Raw genomic sequence first — 21,227 nt, 5'->3', positions numbered from 1 at the left:
TAAATACGGCACTGCTGCTTTCACACACAAATTGATGGAACCTCCCTTTTAGAGACTGTCTACCTGTATCCCTACGTTCTTGAAGGATGCTGGCCTAGAAGCGCAATTGCCCCGATCCTGAAGTGCTGTCCTTATGTTTCCTGGGGTTTTTAAAAAAATAATAATAATTTAGGGAGGTGGGGGAGAAAAGGGAAGAGAGGCAGGAGGGGGAAGAGAGGCAGGAGAAGGAGGCGAGGCCGGGCGCGCCCACCTCTGGGAGGAGACGGGCGAGTCAGCCGCCAGGGAGCGCGTGTTGGAGAAGAGGCGCGTCCCCGGCCGTTGCAGCAGCTGCTCCTTCGCTGGGCTTGCGAGGAGGAGGCGGAGGAGAAGAAGAGAAAGCAGGAGCCGGGAAGGAAGCAAAAAGGAACCCGCTCGCAGCCTCGCCAACGCCGGGCGAACTTTTCTACGGTGCCAGAGAGATCCGGGGAGGAAAAAAACTGCGCAACGCCCAGCGAGGGATCCAGCGAGCGGCTCTGCGCCCTTTTGGTTCTCCTCCGCACTTTTCTCTCTCCTCGTTTATCTTCTGCAAAACTGCAAACCTTCCTCCTCGGGGAAGAAAGAGGCTCGGCTCCTCCTGCGCGCGCCGACGCCTCTGGAGCAACATCTGGAGCGACTTTCCGGGGCCCCAGATGCCAAACGCCGCTCCCCGCTCGCTCTCCCCAGAGGCCGCTTCGTTTTAGCAGTTGTGTTGCCTTTTTTTTTTTTTTTAATCGGGAGAGAGAGAGAGAAAGAAAGAAGGAAAGAAAGAAGGAGGGACAGGAAGGGACAAATCTGTATTCCTCTTTGGGGAGAAAAGTGCGTCCAGTTTCCCTGCGATTGCAGAGCGCGCGCTCTACCCAAATTTTTGGACCGCGAGAAGCGTTTGGTGGTTGGTAACTTGTTAAGCAGTGGGCGGGAGGGGGCTCTGTATTTATTTATTTATTTAACACCCCCCCAAAAAACCCCACCCCATTAAGAAAAGAGAGGTTGTGCATTCGGATCGAAGCATTCCTAGCTTGCATTAAAAAAGAAAAAGAAAAATCTATATAATTGAGGGGCGTGCAAGATGCATTTCCAAGGAAAAGTCTCTGGTGAAATGGACGTGAAAGTGACCAGAACCTTTACCTGCCTTCTGCTGCTGCTGCAATCCCTCCCTGCTCAGGTGAGTCTTGCCTTTGTCTTCCTATTACCAACGCAGCCGTCTTCCACGCGGTTCCTGCGTTGTTGCAAGCGGGGGTTGGGCTGGATGACCCTTGGGGTTCCCTTGCAGCTTCGCAATTCTAGGATCCTGCTCTCTCCTCCTCCTCCTCCTCCTCCCCCCCACCGGAGCTTATCCCACCCCCCTTTCAATTAATTCCGTTCTGTTTCGACCCTTGGAAACTTGGATATTTGGGCGATATTTGGGTTCGGGTGGGTGAAGATCTTTGCGCGCCCTTCGCTCCTTGGAAAACAACCACCGCTTGGATTTGAAAGTTGCGTGTCGATCTCTCCAAAGGAAATGAAGGGGGACTTGCGCGCTTTCTCGGGAGTAAGCCGCGCTCTTCCAGAGGATCTCGGTCTTCAAGGAAAGGCGTGGCTGGGGTGTGTCCGGACAGGGACTTGACGATGAGTTTGAATTTGGCTGATACAGTTGGTCCGTGATTTTTTTGATATATATATTGTTTGTGTGTGTGCGCGTTTGTTTAAAGTGCACGAGTTTGGAGAAATAGCTTTTAGGAGCAGCAGCGCGCTAGTTTCCCAGCACACGCGCAAACTTGGATTTAAGAGGCTTGCAGCTTCTTTCGGATGGCCTGAAAGAGTGCCTCTGAGCATAAATAAGAGCGCGTTGCTCTCAGCCTGGAGTAGCGTGCACCAAACGCCTCTCCTGACCCTCATAACTGGGGCTGGGTGTTTAAAATGCGAGAGTACTGCTTAATCTCTCTAATCGCACAAAATTTATGTACTGCTTGATTGTTGAAAAAATAATCTCAAAGCTGTTTACAAAAAAAAAAACCCAAAAAAGAAAAAGCAGCAACAGTTATTTAAAGCTAAAGTATAACAATAGACTAAAAACAGAAAAAAACAAATTCTGATCGGTGGCATTCATTTCCCTAGCACTTACTGTGCAGATTTTGTTTTTGCCATCCACAAAGTTATTTTGTATTGTTTTAGTATTATTTATTACAGTGGTACCTTGGGTTACATATGCTTCAGGTTACATACGCTTCAGGTTACAGACTCCGCTAACCCAGAAATAGTGCTTCAGGTTAAGAACTTTGCTTCAGGATGAGAACAGAAATCGTGCTCCGGCGGCACGGCGGCAGCAGGAGGCCCCATTAGCTAAAGTGGTGCTTCAGGTTAAGAACAGTTTCAGGTTAAGAACGGACCTCTGGAACAAATTAAGTACTTAACCTGAGGTACCACTGTAGATATATATACCACCCTTCTTCAAAAGATATCACAAGATAAAAAAACAAAAAAAAGGGCAAAGCACAACAGCTCTGTGAGGCGGGCCAGACTTGCAGCTGGCACCAAAGCTTGGGCAAATAATTTCACTGCCCCACACCCTCTGGAAAAAGGGTGATAAGGTCTCAGTTCTCCAGAACTTCTTGAATTCTTTCGAACTGCTGGCTTCTAAAGGACTTGTCACCAGGTGGAGGAGACTGAGAGAGAGAGGAAACAGGCCCCCTTGCCAGCCTTAGAGTACTAAAAACACATTCACCAGTGGTGAGAGGGTGTTTTCCTGGGAAATCCAGACTCTCTACTTGAGATCTCAAAATATAAAATAGTTGCCCTTTAAATTACCCAGTCAGCTTTGCTTTTGGGGTGATGGAAAGTAAAAGAGGGACCCTTCCTTTTCTCTGTCCCCACTTTTGCATAGATGAGACTGTTTCGCATGCATTCCGTCAGGATCTGTGTTCGAGAAGGTACAGAGATTTACCTCTGGTTAAAACAGGAAGGGCGTTTTCGCTGTGCATTTTGCAGTTTTTATGTTGTGATTTTGCGTCGTGAACCTCCCTGAGATCCGCGGGCAAAGGGTGGCATGCAAATTTAATGCATAATAATATTTTGTATGCAATGTGGTTAATGCATTTCTAGGTATCATTGCTCCTGGTGCTTTTTAGTGACAGCAAACGCAAGGAGCCTAAATTTCGGCCCTTGGCAGAAGGGTCTACAATTGCACAAAACTCTGCAGTTCTATGATTCTGTACTGTTCCACGATTCCCCAGTAAAAAGGGGAAGGGCTAGGGGGAAGCAAGATCAAGAGTTCGAATTCCCAACTTCACCTTGGACTTCCAGCCCACCACTGCAGCTCAGACTTGGTTTGCCTGTTGTGAAATGTGAGCAGCAGTGGCCTAACTCACAGGGTTATTGTGAGACTCGAGGCTGCAATTTTATTTACGTTTAACCTGGCCGTGAAGCCCATTCATGTGGCTTTACTTCCGCAGTGGTATTTAGGGGGTTGTGCTACGGATTAAATAGCATGTTAAAGTCCTAAGCATTCTTTTTGGGAGCAAGTCCTGTCGTTTCTTCTCTGTATATGTGATTGAAATCGGTCTGTACAAGTTTATGAGCATCAAGGAATCTTGGGGAAAGAGCCTGCAGTCTTTTCAGCTGCCCAGTCTCTTCGGCTCGCCTTCGTCTTACTTATTGGTTAATTGGTTATAGCAGGCACATCCAACTCACAAGATTATGATTATTATTTATTATTTGTACCCCACCCATCTGGCTGAGTTTCCCCAGCCACTCTGGGCGGCTTCCAACAAAGATTAAAAATACAATAAAATATCAAACTTTTAAAAACTTCCCTAAACAGGGCTGCCTTCAGATGTATTCTAAAAGCCAGAGAGTTGTTTATTTCCTTGACATCTGATGGGAGGGTGCCACCACTGAGAAGGCCCTCTGCCTGGTTCCCTGTAACCGCACTTCTCGCAGGGAGGGAACCGCCAGAAGGTCCTTGGAGCTGGACCTCAGTGTCCTGGCAAAACGATGGGGAGACTGTGATCTATATAAATCTGTATTTAAAAAATGGCAGTGACCTACCCAGAGTGGTTGAGCTTTTGGGGGGGGGCGAGGGGGGTGGAGGGCGGATACATTCATTCCACATCTTCTTTAATCACGAGATCAAAAAGTATCCTGCGATCGACCGCAATCTCCAGGGAATCTACCTGTCGACCGGTTGGACATCACTGGGAGCCACTGTGGTGTAGTAGTTAAGAGCAGTGGACTCGTAATCTGGTGAACCGGGTTCGATTCCCCGCTCCTCCACATGCAGCTGCTGGGTGACCTTGGGCCAGTCACACTTCTTTCAAGTCTCTCAGCCCCACTCACCTCACAGAGTGTTTGTTGTGGGGGAGGAAGGGAAAGGAGAATGTTAGCCGCTTTGAGACTCCTTAGGGTAGTGATAAAGCGGGATATCAGATCCAAACTCCTCTTCTTCTACTGGGTTATAGTATTTCACGCTGTAATGGCTTTCGACGGCAGTGTTAGAAACTCATATATGTAAGCTAGGTGCCAAATGGCCCTTTAAGCCAAGGTTTGCAGTCGCCAAAATGGAAGGTCCAGTTACCATTTTGAGGCAAAACAGCTCTCAAGTCTGATTTTTCAAAGGATGGACTGACTGTGATTGATTCTCAGTTAAACATCTGGCTCAGTTCAGATTGCTAACTTGAGCTCGGTTAAGAGCTTTGAGAACTTAAAGAAGAAAAATCGCTTGATCCAGGGACAGTCCACATATATAATGGCCTATTCCTACCTCTTTTTCTTAATGGTGACACAGACCATTCATACGTAAGAATATTCTTCACAACTGTGAGCAAGGCAATGGGGTGGGGAGGACAAGCAGCAACGATATGATACGATACGATACGATACGATACGATACGATACGATACGATACAATACAATACAATACAATACAATACAATACAATATCTTTATTGTCATTGCCCCATACAGAACAATGAAATTGAAAAATCTACATAAGACATTCAGAAACTCCTAAAAACTCTGAAACCCCATTTTAAAATACAGTGGTACCTCAGGTTACATACGCTTCAGGTTACAGACTCCGCTAACCCAGAAATAGTACCTTGGGTTAAGAACTTTGCTTCAGAACAGAAATTGTGCGGCGGCAGCGGGAGGCCCCATTAGCTAAAGTGGTGCTTCAGGTTAAGAACAGTTTCAGGTTAAGTACGGACCTCCGGAACAAATTAAGTACTTAACCCAAGGTACCACTGTACTGCGTTTAAAACCAGAATTGCATTTGGGTAGAAACGATTAACTATAACATTGTTCCCTGCTCCTCCTGCTCAGGCTGCACAGAAAAAGGATTTTGGTTCCTGAAATCCATTCCGATTGTGCAGATCAAATACAACCAATAGAATTCTACAGGATGTGGGATTAGGGTGTGAAAACATCCAAGGATCCCCAGATGGTGGAAATGTGAAGCACCATCCTGTCTCCTGGGCATCTTGACTTGGCCGAGAGCCAGGTGCAAAAGGCGCCTGGCGAATTTCGAACCCAGTGCTGGACTAGTTGGGCCGCTGGCCTGATCCGACAGGAAATGAGAAGGGAGATGAGGGAAGAATGATGCAGTTATGACCATTCTTTATCCCATGTGTTTGGTGCCCTAGTTAGGTAAAAGACACACAAGTCCCTTCTTCCTAGGAGCTTACAGTGTAAACGGTAATGGATGAACAGCAGTGACGAAGGAGGGATTTCTCTTGGAAGTACAGTGGTACCTTGGTTCTCAAACGCCCAAAACCAGGTAGTAAATGTTCCAGTTTTCAAACGTTTTTTCGGAAACCGAACATCTGATGCGGCTGTCGGCTATTGTTTCCAGGGCGCCTGCACCAATCAGAGGCTTTTGAACATTTCGGAAGTCAAATGGACTTTCAGAACAGTTTAAGTTTGGCACTTTTGTTTTTGCTATTTATTTTGCCCTTTTGTTTTTGAGGATTTTTCGGTTAATTTGTTTTTCTGATGGTGTGGAACCCAGTTCAGCTACCCACTGATTGATTGATTGATTGATTGATTGATTGTGTGACTGTGGAAATGGATTTTTAAAAACCCCATCCAAACAATGACTATTTTCAGTGCAGGTACGAAAAAATAATATTTTTAATTTTTATCATCTACAATACTGTCTTATTTATTTTATAGTACAGTACATTGATTCTTGCTTTCATTTTGTGGATCAGTGGTCTCGTTAGAGAGTAAAATCCATGTTAAATTGCTGTTTTAGGGGTTGTTTTTAAAAGTCTGGAACGGATTAATCCACTTTGCATTACCTCCTATGGGAAAGCGCGCCTTGGTTTTGGAACGCTTTGGTTTTGGAACGGACTTCCGGAACAGATTAAGCTTGAGAACCAAGGTACCACTGTAGCAAAGTTGGCTCAGGTTATTTTATTAACACCACTTGATCTCTCTGAAGATCTTCCAGCTTTGACAGGGGTGCATTTAGTAGCGCAAGGTTTTTGCATACACATAGAGCTGTTGTTAGGCCGCAGATACAAAACCTTGAATGTGTGGAGCCAAGTCTGCTGGTGTTTCTTTGAGGCTGGCTAGCTGACTCTGCTTTTGCTCAGGGCTACATGCCTCTGTGATGTATAGGACTGTGGACTTTGCCTCAGGGTGTTTTCCCTTAAATGGCTTTGGAAAGATACTTGGAATTTTTGAGGGCGATGTGATCTAAATCTTCCCTCAAGCGCTTATTAAGCAGTACAAAAGACGGGGGAATGTGAATTTTAGCGAAACATGATGGGGGGGGGCCGGAAATACCCACAATTTAAGGGAAACCAAACATTGCCTCCCATTGATGTTAATTTACAGGCAAACACACAACATTTAAAGCATTAAACTGTATTTTGTTTGTGTCTGTACTTTGTGAAGAAGGGTCCCCGAGAAAATAGATTTTAAAAGGTTATTAAACTTCAACTTTGTAGGGCACAATCGAAAGGCGAGTTCCGTTACAAAAGTCCCATTGAAGTGAATGGGGGCTGTGCTAGACGAAAATAATCCTATTCATGTGAATGGGACTTGTGCCCCCAATAGCGTTTGTGACTCTAGGGGGTTAACTCCAGCAAGTACAAATCTGTTTTCCCTAAAATTGTGGGGTTTCTCTTTCTAAGTATTATTCATGTGAAAATCTGTGGTCAATCAAGGCTTGAAGACAGGCGTGTCTGGGCTGTGGGGCTGACTTTTCTCAGAAGTAACACAGAGCAGGTCCCAGATTTTCCTTACTGCTGTTTAGATTGTAAAAACGTGGAGTTTTGAACCTGGAACAGATGTGAAATAATCTAGGATGCCATCTTTATATCCAGCAGTGTTCTCAAACTAGGATAATTTCATGCCTAGATAAACAGAATGTTGTTGTTGTTGTTTAGTCGTTTAGTCATGTCCGACTCTTCGTGACCCCATGGACCAGAGCACGCCAGGCACTCCTGTCTTCCACTGCCTCCCGAAGTTTGGTCAAACTCATGCTGGTAGCTTTGAGGACACTGTCCCACCATCTTGTCCTCCGTCGTCCCCTTCTCCTTGTGCCCTCCATTTTTCCCAACATCAGGGTCTTTTCCAGGGAGTCTTCTCTTCTCCTGAGGTGGCCAAAGTCTTGGAGCCTCAGCTTCAGGATCTGTCCTTCCAGTGAGCACTCAGGGCTGATTTCCTTAAGAATGGAGAGGTTTGATCTTCTTGCAGTCCATGGGACTCTCAAGAGTCTCCTCCAGCACCATAATTCAAAAGCATCAATTCTTCGGCGATCAGCCTTCTTTATGGTCCAGCTTTCACTTCCATACATCACTACCGGGAAAACCATAGCTTTACTATACGGACCTTTGTTGGCAAGGTGATGTCTCTACTTAGGTTGCGTTTATGATTTTCTGAAGTGCCAATATGGTGTGGCAGGCGGCGCAATCCAATCCTCCGTCTACTCAGAAGTAAGCCCCCGTGGGTTCAATGGGGCTTACTCCTAGGTAACTATCCTGTGTAGGACTGCAGCCTGTCTCCCATCTCATGCAATGCTTGGAATAATCTTTTTGCGTACATTCAGGTTGGCCGGAGGAGAAATTGCCTCTGAGCATGAACAGAGAGATATTTCCTTACCAGAACCAACTTCCTATGCCTGTTTTTGATTATTCCATGCACCAGGAATTCTGCGTGCATGAACCTTTGTGGGCAGGAGTCCAGAATCCTGCATAATTCGTTGCCATGGCTACTAAAGGCAGAAATAATTATGCAAAGGACAAAGAAAGAAAAAAACACCACAATGCAGTCACTGCAGATTTTTCCGTTGTTGTCCTTCATTTTTAAAACGTGGAATACACAGAGGCCACAATAGGCAGGTCTTTTGCACACAGAGAATACGAAAGACTCTTGGGCTGGGTACACACCGTACAATTAAAGCAGAAACTTCTCTCCCCCGGGAACTGTAGTTTAAAGGTGCTGGGAATTGAGTTCTAATTTAGGGCACTGCCTGAAGCTGTTGCCTCACTTTGCCTAATGGCAGAGCTGGCCGTATTGCTGAGCAGTAAAGAGAGTTTACTTCTATGTGTCTGATGGTCAGGCATGCTGGAGGTTTCGCCGTCTGCGCTAGGTCAACCTGAGCTGCAATTGCAGGGGGTTGGGCTAGATGACCTTTGGGTCCCTTACAATTACGTATCCCAAGAAGGTATTGAAGAGGCACCAAATGCCTAGTTCTTAGGGTCCGTGTAAGGCTAACAAGTCCTGCATTAGGGGAAATGGGCTGCTGTCCACCATAATGAATTTATTAGCCTTTTGCATGGGACGCTTCTTAATAATAATAATAATAATAATAATAATAATTTATTTATTCCCCAGCCACTCTGGGTGGCTTCCAACAAAATATTAAAATACAGTGGTCTGTTAAACATTAAAAGCTTCACTAAAGAGGGCTGCCTTCAGATGTCTTCTAAAAGTCTGGTAGTTGTTTTTCTCTTTGACATCTGGTGGGAGGGAGTTCCACAGGGCGGGTGCCACCACCGAGAAGGCCCTCTGCCTGGTTCCCTGTAACTTGGTTTCTCGCAGGGATGGAACCACCAGAAGGCCCTCGGCGCTGGACCTCAGTGTCCGGGTAGAACAATGGGGGTGGAGACGCTCCTTCAGGTATACTGAACCGAGGCCGTTTAGGGCTTTAAAGGTCAGCACCAACACTTTGAATTGTGCTCGGAAACATACTGGGAGCCAATGTAGGTCTTTCAGGACCGGTCTTACAGTATATGGTCTCAGTGACCGCTCCCAGTCACAAGTCTAGCTGCCGTATTCTGGATTAATTGCAGTTTCTGAGTCACCTTCAAAGGTAGCCCCACGTAGAGCGCATTGCAGTAGTCCAAGCAGGAGATAACCATAGCATGCACCTCTCTGGCGAGACAGTCTGTGGGCAGGTAGGGTCTCATCCTGCGTACCAGATAGAGCTGGTAGACAGCTGCCCTGGACACAGAATTGACCTGCGCCTCCATGGACAGCTGTGAGTCCAGAATGACTCCCAGGCTGCGCACCTGGTCCTTCAGGGGCACAGTTGCCCCATTCAGGACCAGGGGGTCCCCCACACCTGCCTGTCTCCTGCCCCCTAAAAACAGTACTTCTGTCTTGTCAGGATTCAACCTCAATCTGTTAGCCGCCATCCATCCTCCAACCGCCTCCAGACTCTCACACAGGATACCGGTACTTCTTCAGTTGCAGAAGAAATTTCCACGCATTGTGGGCTAAGCTAAGTGGCAGAAAACCTGCTTTCACACGCAAAGCGTCCCTTTTTCCGGAACCAGTGTTTCCAAGTTTGGGAAAAAAGGATCAGTAAGTGTGTTATGTGCCCGAGACCCTGGGGGGCAGCTGCCAGTCATCGTAGAGTTGGAAGGGACCCCGAGGGACATCTAGTCCAACCCCCTGTAAAGCAGGAATCTTTTGCCCAACGTGGGACTCAAATTCACCACCCTGAGATTAAGGATCTCAAGATCTGATGACTGAGCTATCTCCATTCAGCACAGACAGCGCTGATGGACAAATAGTCTGAACTGGAATAAAACAGCGTATTATGAGACTGGGGTATGTCTTTTGTGGGTTTTACCACTGCTTTGGAATCTGAGGTCTGAACAAGGAAATGAGCCTTTTCCTTAGGAGCCATTTTTCTTATCAAGATGGCCCCACGGGGAACAAGATACCAAGATAAAGAGATCATGGAAGGAGCAATTATGGTGGGGATTTTTAGGCCTAAAGGGCAAGAGATAAGCAGTTCCGGTGATCCAGATTGCAATTCCTGCTGCTGCTTTATGCTTAAAAAACAATTCTTGAATTAAGAGAGAGAGTGTGAGGAGTCCCCACCTACAGTTTGGAATCTGTGGGTGAGGCAGCCTCCCTGAGGACTAGAGCAGGGGTCAGCAAACGTTATCAGCAGGGGGCCGGTCCACTGTCCCTCAGACCTTGTGAGGGGCCGTACTATATTATCATACCTCGGGTTACAGACGTTTCAGGTTGCGCACCGCGCTGAACCCAAAAATACCGGACCAGGTTACTTCCAGGTTTCAGCGCATGCGCAGAAGCGCGAAATCACACTTTGCGCATGCGCAGAAGTGCCAAATCGCAACCCGGGCGTGCGCAGACACGGCACTGCAGGTTGCGAACGTGCTTCCCGCAGGGATCACGTTCGCATCCTGAGCGTCCAGTGTATTTTGAAAAATATAAATATCCTGCAATCGGGTCCTGCAGCTGCCTCCGGACCTGGAGGAGGAACGCACTCTTCACGCGCTCAGGAGCGCATCTCGGCGCCTCCCAGTCACCAGCATTGTTGACTAGCAGCTGCCACTCCATCGGCCCGGCCCTGTGGAGCTCCCAGGTGGCTTGCCAAGCCCCGCGATGCGCCCATCACGATGCCCATGGCGCTGTTGGGATGCCTCCGGGGAGACGGGGGCATTTGGCCGGCCCCCAGCTGGCTCCAGCCACCGGCCGTTCAAGTCCTCAACTCTCCGGAGCAGGAGAAAACAAGCTTGTTCCCTCTCCAGTGCGACAGCCCTTGAGATATTTGAAGATGGCTCTCTCATATATCTCCTTTCACTCTCCTCTTTTGCCATGCTAAACATACCCGGCTCCTTCAACGGTTCCTCATCAGGCTTGCTTTCCCGACCCTCAGTCATCTCAGCCACTTTCTTCTGCACACCTTCCAGCTTGTCAACATCCTTCTTAAATTGTGGTACCCAGTATCGCAGGTGTGTTCTCACCAAGGTAGAATAGAGTGGTACTATGACTTCACTTCCTTGACCTGGAACAGGGGTCAGCAAACTTTTTCAGCAGGGGGCCGGTCCACTGTCCCTCAGACCTTGTGAGGGGCCGGACTATATTTTTTTTGGGGGGGGGGGAAACAAATGAACGAATTCCTATGCCCCACAAATAACCCAGAGATGCATTTTAAATAAAATTACACATTCCACTCATGTAAAAACATGCTGATTCCCGGACCATCCGTGGGCCGGATTTAGAAGGCGATTATAATAATAATTTATTATTTATACCCTGCCCATCTGGCTGGGTTTCCCCAGCCGCTCTGGGTGGCTTCCAACAAAATATTAAAATACAGTGGTCTGTTAAACATTAAAAGCTTCCCTAAAGAGAGCTGCCTTCAGATGTCTTCTAAAAGTCTGGTTGGGCCGGATCTGGCCCCCGGGCCTTAGTTTGCCTACCCATGACCTGGAAGCTAGATTTCTGTTGATGCAGCCTAGAATAGCATCGGCCTTTTTTGCTGCTGCATCACACTGTGGGCTCATGTTCCACTTGCGGCCCACCAAGACCCCTAGATCCTATTCACATATACTGTCGTCTCCTCCATCTTCTTAGATGCAGACTGCTGTAGCGACACATCCCTGCCTCTCAGCCAAGATGCTCTCAAAAGCTTTCGCTCTCCCTAAACTTCTGGTTGACGCGATGAAAGAGATCATAGCGCAAGTCGTGACTCAGTGGCGGCCCATCTTCCCTGGCACCTTCAGGTACGGCTGGGGAAAACCCCCTGCCTGAACCCCCTGCCAGCTGCTGCCAGCCAGTGTAGACAATATTGAGGTCTCTGGGCCAATGGTCTGACTCTGATTTGTGCAGTTCTGAGGCTGAGGCCTGGCTCAAATTAAGCACCAACGATCGTTCTCACGTTAGAAGAGAGGCAACTAAAGCCGTGCGTCCCTCCATTCACAATTTCCAGCAAATTTCACGTCGGGGCTAATGCGAAACACATTTCCCCTGGTCTGGTATTAACATTTTTTCCCAGGCAGCCCCTGTAATTACGCGGTCAGACCATATAAAAGCTGCCTTTATCCCTTGTACTTCCTGGGGAAGCTAATTAATGTTGCACAGCTTAATATTCTCTAGTCTTACTAAGTTGCAACTTTGGGGGGGTGGCGCTCAGGCTGGGGGCGTTATTTAGAATTTTTTTAGATGGGATGGCAAAAAACGTAAAGAATGCAGGAGTGGGGGGAGGGTTGGAGGAAAGCTGATTTGGGTTCTTTGTTTCAACCCCAAATGCTTCAGGGTGAAATTAACTTTGTAGGAGTTTTGGGCTTCCTAGATTGTTTGAAGAGAGTGAGAAGGACATTGTCTTAAATAAAGGTAAAGGTAAAGGGACCCCTGACCATTAGGTCCAGTCGTGGCCGACTCTGGGGTTGCGGCGCTCATCTCGCTTTATTGGCCGAGGGAGCCGGCATACAGCTTCTGGGTCATGTGGACAGCAGGACTAAGCTGCTTCTGGCGAACCAGAGCAGCGCACGGAAACGCCGTTTACCTTCCCGCCGGAGCGGTACCTATTTATCTACTTGCACTTTGAGGTGCTTTTGAACTGCTAGGTTGGCAGGAGCAGGGACCGAGCAACAGGAGCTCACCCCTTTGCGGGGATTCGAACCACTGACCTTCTGATCGGCAATTCCTAGACTCTGTGGTTTAACCCACAGCGCCACCCGCGTCCCTATTGTCTTAAATACCCTTCTGCAATTCATGGGCATTCCTGTGTTCCTATAAACACCCCTGTTCTCACGCCAAATATTGTTTCCCCAACCCAACCCTACCCCCCCAAAAAACCATTATATATCTTTGAAGGCTCTTCCCCATCTATCCTATTCATTTAATTTGCAATAGCCTCTACACAGCTTAAGATTCAAGGGCCTGTTGATAAACTGAACAGCCACAGTGGACAGAGAAAAGGTTTTTTTTTCTCTCTCTCATATTTGTGGGCATCGAAGGAAGAAAAATGTTGGAAGTTACAGGACAGGGAAAAGGAAGTCCTTCTTTACACAGCACGTAGTTAGACTGCGGAACTCCTTGCCACAAGAGGCGGTGATGTCCGTCAACTTGTTGTTGTTTAGTCATTTAGTCGTGTCCGACTCTTCGTGACCCCCTGGACCAGAGCACGCCAGGCACTCCTGTTCTTCCACTGCCTCCCACAGTTTGGTCAAACTCATGCTGGTGGCTTCGAGAACACTGTCCAGCCATCTCGTCCTCTGTCGTCCCCTTCTCCTTGTGCCCTCCATCTTTCCCAACGTCAGGGTCTTTTCCAGGGATTCGTCTCTTCTCATGAGGTGGCCAAAGGATTGGAGCCTCAGCTTCAGGATCTGTCCTTCCAGTGAGCACTCAGGGCTGATTTCCTTCAGAATGGATAGGTTTGATTTTGCAGTCCATGGGACTCTCAAGAGTCTCCTCCAACACCGTAATTCAAAAGCATCCATTCTTCGGCGATCAGCCTTCTTCATGGTCCAGCTCTCCCTTCCATACATCACTACTGGGAAAACCAGAGCTTTAACTATACGGACCTTTGTTGGCAAGGTGATGTCTCTGCTTTTTAAGATGCTGTCTAGGTTTGTCATTGCTTTTCTCCCAAGGAGCAAGCGTCTTTTAATTTCGTGGCGGCTGTCCACCAACCTAAAGGTAAAGGGACCCCTGACCATTAGGTCCAGCCGCGGGCGACTCTGGGGTTGCGACACTCATCTCGCTTTACTGGCCGAGGGAGCCGGCGTACAGCTTCCGGGTCATGTGGCCAGCATGACTAAGCCGCTTCTGGAGAACCAGAGCAGCGCACGGAAACGCCGTTTACCTTCCCGCCGGAGCGGTACCTATTTATCTACTTGCACTTTGACGTGCTTTCGAACTGCTAGGTTGGCAGGAGCAGGGGATTCGAACCGCCGACCTTCTGATCAGCAAGTCCTAGGTGCCACCCGGGTCCATCCACCAACCTAGCTGCCTTTATAAGAAGATTGTACAAATACATGGTGACTACAAATTGACTAGTGCAAATCTTCCTTGCTGCCCATCTGAATCCCTCCCACCTCTTTTCTCTCTTCCCCTTTCTCTGGGCAAGTCCACACAGAGCTGACGGTGTGTTGCAGAAATATTTCTCCCCCCCCTTTTTTTTTCCTGCATTCCAGGTGAGCGTTGTTGCTCCCACTCCATCCCTCCAGGCAGCTGGGGGGCCGGGGCTTCCCTGCCATTCATCCAGCCTCTGAGAGTTCATTCATCTCCCAGACGCCCTACCTTACCCTGAGGGGATAGCAAAGATTGATTTGAGCTCTCTGGAAATCAGGAACCCAGGAGGGAGGAGGAGGAGAACAAGGGAGAAACCTCTGGGTTGAAAATGCAACCCTTTGTTTACTTGTCGAGATTCCGCTTTGCAACAACTGTCCCTTAAATTGCCTTCCTTGCAGAGGTTTTGGGCTCTCAAATCCCCTCAGCCAGATGAAACATCTGTAGTAGATTGTGGCTCACTGGACACTACTGGACCAGAGGTTTTCAACCTTTTTGGGTCCTCAGCTCCCTTGACCAACTAGAGTGGTCCCTTGGTTCACAAACTTAATCCGTTCCGGAAGTCCGTTCCTAAACCAAAGCATTCCAAAACCAAGGTGCACTTTCCCGTAGAAATAATGCAAAATGAATTAATTCGTTCCAGACTTTTAAAAACAACCTCAGAAACAGCAATTTCACATGGATTTTACTCTCTAACAAGACCATTGATCCATAAAATGAAAGCAATAATCAATGTACAGTCATACCTCGGGTTGAAGTACCCTATTTTTCGCTCTATAACACGCACCTGACCATAACACGCACATAGTTTTTAGAGGAGGAAAACAAGAAAAAAATATTCTAAACGAAACAGTGGATGTATGTTTTTTGTGGTTCATGCTGTGGCCACAGACATGTGATCTGACGGTGAGTTTGGGGTGACCCAGTGCAAAAATCCTGAGGATCCATGTGGATCCGTGCTTTGTAACCACGTTTTAAGTGGGGAGGGAAGGAAAAGCACTCAAGGGACAAGGAGCACGCGTGGGGGGTGTGGAGAAGGATGCTGCTAATAATGCAGGAGAGGCTCCTCTCCGGCTTTGCTCCATTAGAACAAGCAGGCTCTGCGTCTCTCCCTCCTCCCCGGCAAGGAAACCACGATAGTAACCACTCTGAGACAAATCAAGAAAAATTGCGACCAACACTCTCCCCCAACAAGCGCAGTGAGGTCAAAACACACACACACACAGAGAGAGAGAGAGAACTGGCCCTAAAGGCGCAGGGTGCTGGAAGTCGTAGGGGCGCTGGGGGAGTGAACGGGAAGCAAGAGAAGGAGAAGGAGCCCTCACACACACAGACACACAGAGTGTCAATTCTAAAGTCGCAGGAGAGCGCAGGGGCGCTGGGAGAGTGAAGGGGAAGCAGGAGGCATTAAGGGAAAATATGTGGAAAATGATATTTAGGTGGTACCTCACACCAGTGAAACTGGCTAAGATCTATAGGTTAAAGAACAAAAGATGTTGGAAATGTGGAGAAGTAGATGGTGACTTCTACCATATGTGGTGGTTATGCAGCAAAGTGAAAGGCTTTTGGGAATCGATTTATAACGAGCTTAAAAAAAATTTTAAATACACGTTTCCCAAAAAACCCGAAGCCTTTCTGCTAGGAATGACAGGTAAAGAAATTAAAAAAGAAGATAAGGTACTATTTTTATATGCCACAACAGCCGCAAGAATCATGTTAGCACAAAATTGGAAAACGGACGCCATACCTAATATAAGTGATTGGCAGATCAAATTAACAAATTATGCCGAGCTCGCTAGAATAACAGGAAGAATAAGAGATCAAGATGAACAGAAATTTCATGACAATTGGATTAAATATTGGATATATATTGGGACCAAACTTTAAACGACACTGGCGGGATTGGAATAACTCTAACAGTAAAAGGTTATTATGTAAAAGAGATAAAATACGTGAATATAAAGTCTATTTGATACTTACCAAAGGAGTGGAAGGAAGTTCAAGGCTTGGCAGAGCCTAAAATAAATGTATTTATGATTTATGGAATGAATATATTATGTGTGATTTAAGTATTGGACTTTGTATAAGTTTATATGTATATATGTATAATACCAATAAAAAATTATCAGCAAAAAAAAAAAAAGAAAAAAAAGAAGGGAAAGCAGGAGGAGGAGAACGATAGCTCAAGCACACACACACACACATCCCCTACAGTGGCTAATCCAAAATCGGACAGCAAAAAACTGCAGGCAGGGACAGAGAGCAGGGGTTGTTTTAAAGCAGCCAACCCCGATCTGCTTCTCTCCCTCCTCCCCGGCTCCGCTAGCTGACAGGAGCCACTTGCACCCGCTTTGCTGTTTCAAAGCGAGCCACGGACTGCTCACGACTGCAGCAGATTCCCCCGCCATCTGTAGGCATTCGCTCCATAACACGCACAGACATCTCCCCTTACTTTCTAGGAGGAAAAAAACTGCGTGTTATGGAGCGAAATTTACGGTAGCTTCAGGTTGAGCATTCACTTCTGGGTTTTGCCGCTCGCGCAGACGCTCAAAATGACGTCACGCGCAGTGCACAGAAGCGGCGAACCGCGACGCGCAGACGCGGGTTGTGTTCGCTTCAGGATGCGAACGGGGCTCCAGAACAGATCCTGTTTGCATCCAGTGGTACCACTGTACTGCACTATAAAACAAGACAGTATTGCAGATGATAAAAATTTAAATATATTTTTTTTTCTTACCTGAACTGATAATAGTCATTGTTTGGATGGGTGGGCTTTTATACATTTCCGCAGTCACCAAACCGATCCATCAGGAGCTGAACTGGGTTCCACACAGTCACAAAAATAAACCGAGAAAGCAACAAAAACCCAAAATAAAGAGCAAAAACAGAAGCGCCAAACTTAATCCGTTCCAGAAGTCCGTTTGACTTCCGAAATGTTCGAAAACCAAGGCGCGGCTTCTGTTCGAAAACCAAGGCGCGGCAGGTGCCCCGGAAGCAATAGCCAACAGCCGCATTGGACGTTCGGCTTCCGAAAAACATTCGAAAACCGGAACACTTACTTCCGGGTTTTTGGCGTTTGGGAACCAAGGCGTTTGCCTACCAAGTTACCACTGTATGTTCTTTCTGTACCACCCCTGGGGGGCTCCGGAGCCTAGTTAGATCAGCCCTTGCCTGCAGAGATAGCAGCCTCTCGCCCTTTTTCGAACACGCTCCCTTGTGGTATCCTCAGCCTCCTCCCTTCTCCCATCTCCTTGGGAGTCCTTTGCCCCTGGTCTCTGAGCTGCCCCTCCTGTTCCAAAGAGGGGTGTCTCGTCACATTGCCCCACAGGGGCCTGGGAAGAGGGTGCCCCCATTCTTAGTGGCCCAACAGAGACTGGGAAAGGTGAAGGTGAGGCTATAGAACCTTACCTTGGCAGGCAGCAGCGGCTGTGTGGCGGTAAGGCTCACCTTCAGCACCAGGCACTCAGCTCCCAGGCAGGCCTTGCACACAGCAAACACAATAATAATAATAATAATAATAATAATAATAATAATAATAATTTATTATTTGTACCCCTCCCATCTGGCTGGGTCTCCCCAGCCATTCTGGGCGGCTTCCAACAAAGATTAAAATACATTAAAATGTCACACATTAAAAACTTCCCTGAACAGGGCTGCCTTCAGATGTCTTCTAAATGTCAGGTAGTTGTTTTTCTCTTTGACATCTGATGGTGTTCCACAGGGCGGGTGCCACCACCAAGAAGGCCCTGTGCCTGGTTCCCTGTAGCTTTGCTTCTCGCAGGGAGGGAACCGCCAGAAGGCCCTCAGAGCTGGACCTCAGTGTCTGGGCTGAACTATGGGGGTGGAGACGCTCCTTCAGGTGTACTAGCACAGTGCCTGCCCGCCCAGCCTCCGGTCTGCCCATTCCCAACAGCAACGGCTGGTGGACTGGCTGGCAGGGCTCCCTCACCCGTTTGCCTGCTTACTCTCAAGCCGCCTCAGCTCCAGGCAACCAGCTTCTTCTTTGGCGATCCATCGTAGCCGAGGAAGATTGTCTTCCATAAAGACGGTTTTAACAGTGAGTCCGTAAGTGACTGTGGAGGCCAATTCTGGATCCACAGTGGGGGCATTGGTTTCCAGGCTGGAGTTGATCACGGTGTGGATTTGCCAAGTGTGCCTTCCTCTTAGCATCTTTCTCCCTTGCGTCCTGAGTTCAAGTGTCTTCAAAGCCCACGACACCTTTGGTAAAGGCTGTTCTCCAACTGGAGCGCTCACAGGCCAGTGTTTCCCAATTGTTGGTGTTTATACTACTGTATAACGCAGGACGTGGGTGGCGCTGTGGGTTAAACCACAGAGTCTAGGACTTGCTGATCAGAAGGTCGGCGGTTCGAATCCCCGCGACGGGGTGAGCTCCTGTTGCTTGGTCCCTGCTCCTGCCAACCTAGCAGTTTGAAAGCACGTCAAAGTGCAAGTAGATAAATAGGTACCGCTCCGGCGGGAAGGTAAACGGCGTTTCCGTGCACTGCTCTGGTTCCCCAGCCACTCTGGGCAGCTTCCAACAAAGATTAAAAACACAATAGACTTCCGGGGTGGCGCCATTGGCAATGGCGGACTCCCTCTGATCTGGAGGGACTAGCTCCACGTGAAACAGGTCTTTTCCACTACGGCGAAGCGGGGACCCTTTCAGAAATCACAGGCGGATGAAGCCTGTGACCATGGGACTCGGCGGGCACCTTTAGTGCCCCCCCAACCCGCAAAAGAACCCACTAACGGGCTCCGGAGCGAAGAGGGGGAAGTGGCGCGGTGCTGAGAGTCAACTGCTTCTTCCGTGGAGCAAAGCCGCACAGCCGTTGCCGGAGAGCGCTGCCTTTTTCCTGGGACAATTTGGCTTCTAAAATAATCACCCGTGAGTACTTAAACTCGGACAATTGGACTTTAAATAAGGACTTGTGAGCAGAAAGGAAAATTGGACTTAAAAGTTTACCTCAATTTGGCACTGAAACGGGAAGGTCTAAACAGGAAGTCAGCCTTCCGTTTCTTTGTAGATAGATTAAAGCAAAGACATGGCAAACTAGAGCTCAGAAAATCGCTTGTAAAAGATTAACTTTCATCATTTAAAATTGTTGAACCCCTTTGGAAGCAGGAGAAGAGGGGTGATTTTTTCGGACTGTTTAAACCTGCAGAAGTGAGTGTAAAGTAAAGTAACTTTCCACCGTCCTGATCCTGGAGCAGGGTGTCAGGACTGACGTTTTTTGAAGCTCATTGACCAGAGACAAACGTTTTTGACAAATAGCTATAAGAAGAGAAACATTGATTCCATTGTTCCCCTTCGCTTTTTAAAGGAACAAATATTGACAAAATATCTGAAAAAGGAAACTTTGTTGTTAGACTTGTCTTTAAAAGAAAGAACAAATAGAAGTTTTCCCCCTAGAGGGAGACTGTGAAACTGTAACCAACTCCGGGGAGCTTGCAGCTGTTACAGATTACAATCGTGGGAATAGACTTCTGACCTTGCAGGACAATGTATTCAGAAGCTCTGTTGTGTGCTTCCTGTAAAACAAATGCCCTACTGGAACAGCTACATGAGAAGACGGATTTGATGACTGATTCGATCAGAAATTTTGAACAGGCAGTGGGAAATTATACGGAGCCCACCCAGGAATTAAATCAGGAGTGTGCCCTGACAGAACAGATGAGGGAAGAGGATGTTGCTGAATCTTGGGCGCCCGAGATGGAGGGAGCTGTGGCCCAGCAGGAACATGAGCTTTTGGATTTGACAAATGAACTTGGAAAAAGCCAGATTTGGAAAGATAAAGTTTGGTTTGGTTTGGAAATGGGGGGCTGGATAGACCCCCCTATGCAGGGATGTTTGGACTTTTCAAGTCTGGCAATGGGCCGTGAGATGTTTGGGGTTGTGGGGGCTCTTAATTTTGGAGGGATTTTGAAACATGTTCTTAAATACCACATGAAGTTTAGTGTGGACTATGGAAAAGGGGCTGATTTGTCGAGAAGGGTCAAAAACATTGTTAAGCTGGAGTTCCCACGAGTGAAAGGAGCAGGAGACAAAGGAAAATACAGTTATAAATATGAAGAAGAGCCGCGGAAGGGACATGGAAGAGACTTAAGGGCCTCGGATACAAGGTTACAAGGTTAATGCGCTAGATCGATGGGATAATAAGGACTGACAAAACCCGGGACCAGGAGGAAGGGACGCTGGATGAAGATTGGATTGTTTTTATTTCTTTTTTTTTACTACCAGGATTGTTTTATAAAATTGATGAATGTTAGAAAAACGTTGGAACGAAATTACTTGGCTTTAGTAAAAATGTTTAAAGAATTATCTAAGAATATTATGGTTATGAGAAGTTGGCAAAAATAAGATTTAAGTTTTAAGTTTTAAGGTTTTTTATAGTAAGATAAGATTAAAATAGATTAAGGTAATGTAATGACAGAATATTATGAAATATGGAAAGGCTTTGCTGCGACAATTAATAACTAGGATACAAAAAAAGGGAGGAGGAGGAGGTCAAAGAAAGAAGGTAATGACAGTTGAGGATTTGAGAATGATGGATTTGTTTTTGAATGTTTGTGGTGTATTTTTTTTTTTTTAATTTGTATTGTTTGATGTGGTTTGTTTTTTCTTTGCTTTTTCTTTCTCTTTTTCTGCTTTGTTCTCTTTTGTAATTCTAAAAATTTTTTTCAATAAATATCATTTAAAAAAAAAGAAAAAAGATTAAAAACACAATAAAACACCAGTCGTTAAAAACGTCATCATTTTCCGAAAGGGAAAAAGTCCTGGTGGTTCCGATCAAATCCATTTGTTGCGCTGTGTGAGAGGACAGTTGACTCCACGTGACTTCTATTCACTTAAATTGCATTTGTTCCTCAAGCTTTCCTCCAAAGAGCTTAAGGCAAACTCTCTTCCCCTTTTCTTCCTCAAACAACAACCTTGTGAGGCAGGTTTAGCTCTA

At 47.0% G+C, this 21,227-nt stretch overlaps 1 protein-coding gene across 1 annotated transcript in view; it reads left to right on the top strand.

Annotated features, from left to right (window-relative positions):
• The first annotated feature begins 278 nt into the window (after positions 1 to 278).
• LOC308459095 (tumor necrosis factor receptor superfamily member 16-like) overlaps positions 279 to 21,227 on the top strand; it is a 54,847-nt gene continuing 33,898 nt past the window's right edge. The window contains exon 1 of the mRNA XM_080974192.1: positions 279 to 1,180. Coding sequence (XP_080830318.1) covers positions 1,085 to 1,180 — 96 coding nt within the window. The 5' untranslated portion in view covers positions 279 to 1,084. The remainder of the gene's footprint in view (positions 1,181 to 21,227) is intronic.

Source organism: Podarcis pityusensis (assembly GCF_964106645.2).
Source record: "Podarcis pityusensis genome assembly, chromosome: 12".
In the NCBI taxonomy this organism is placed as follows: domain Eukaryota; kingdom Metazoa; phylum Chordata; class Lepidosauria; order Squamata; family Lacertidae; genus Podarcis; species Podarcis pityusensis.
The sequence above is the reverse complement of the archived record's forward strand: the minus strand, read 5'-3'. Positions and strand labels throughout refer to the sequence as shown.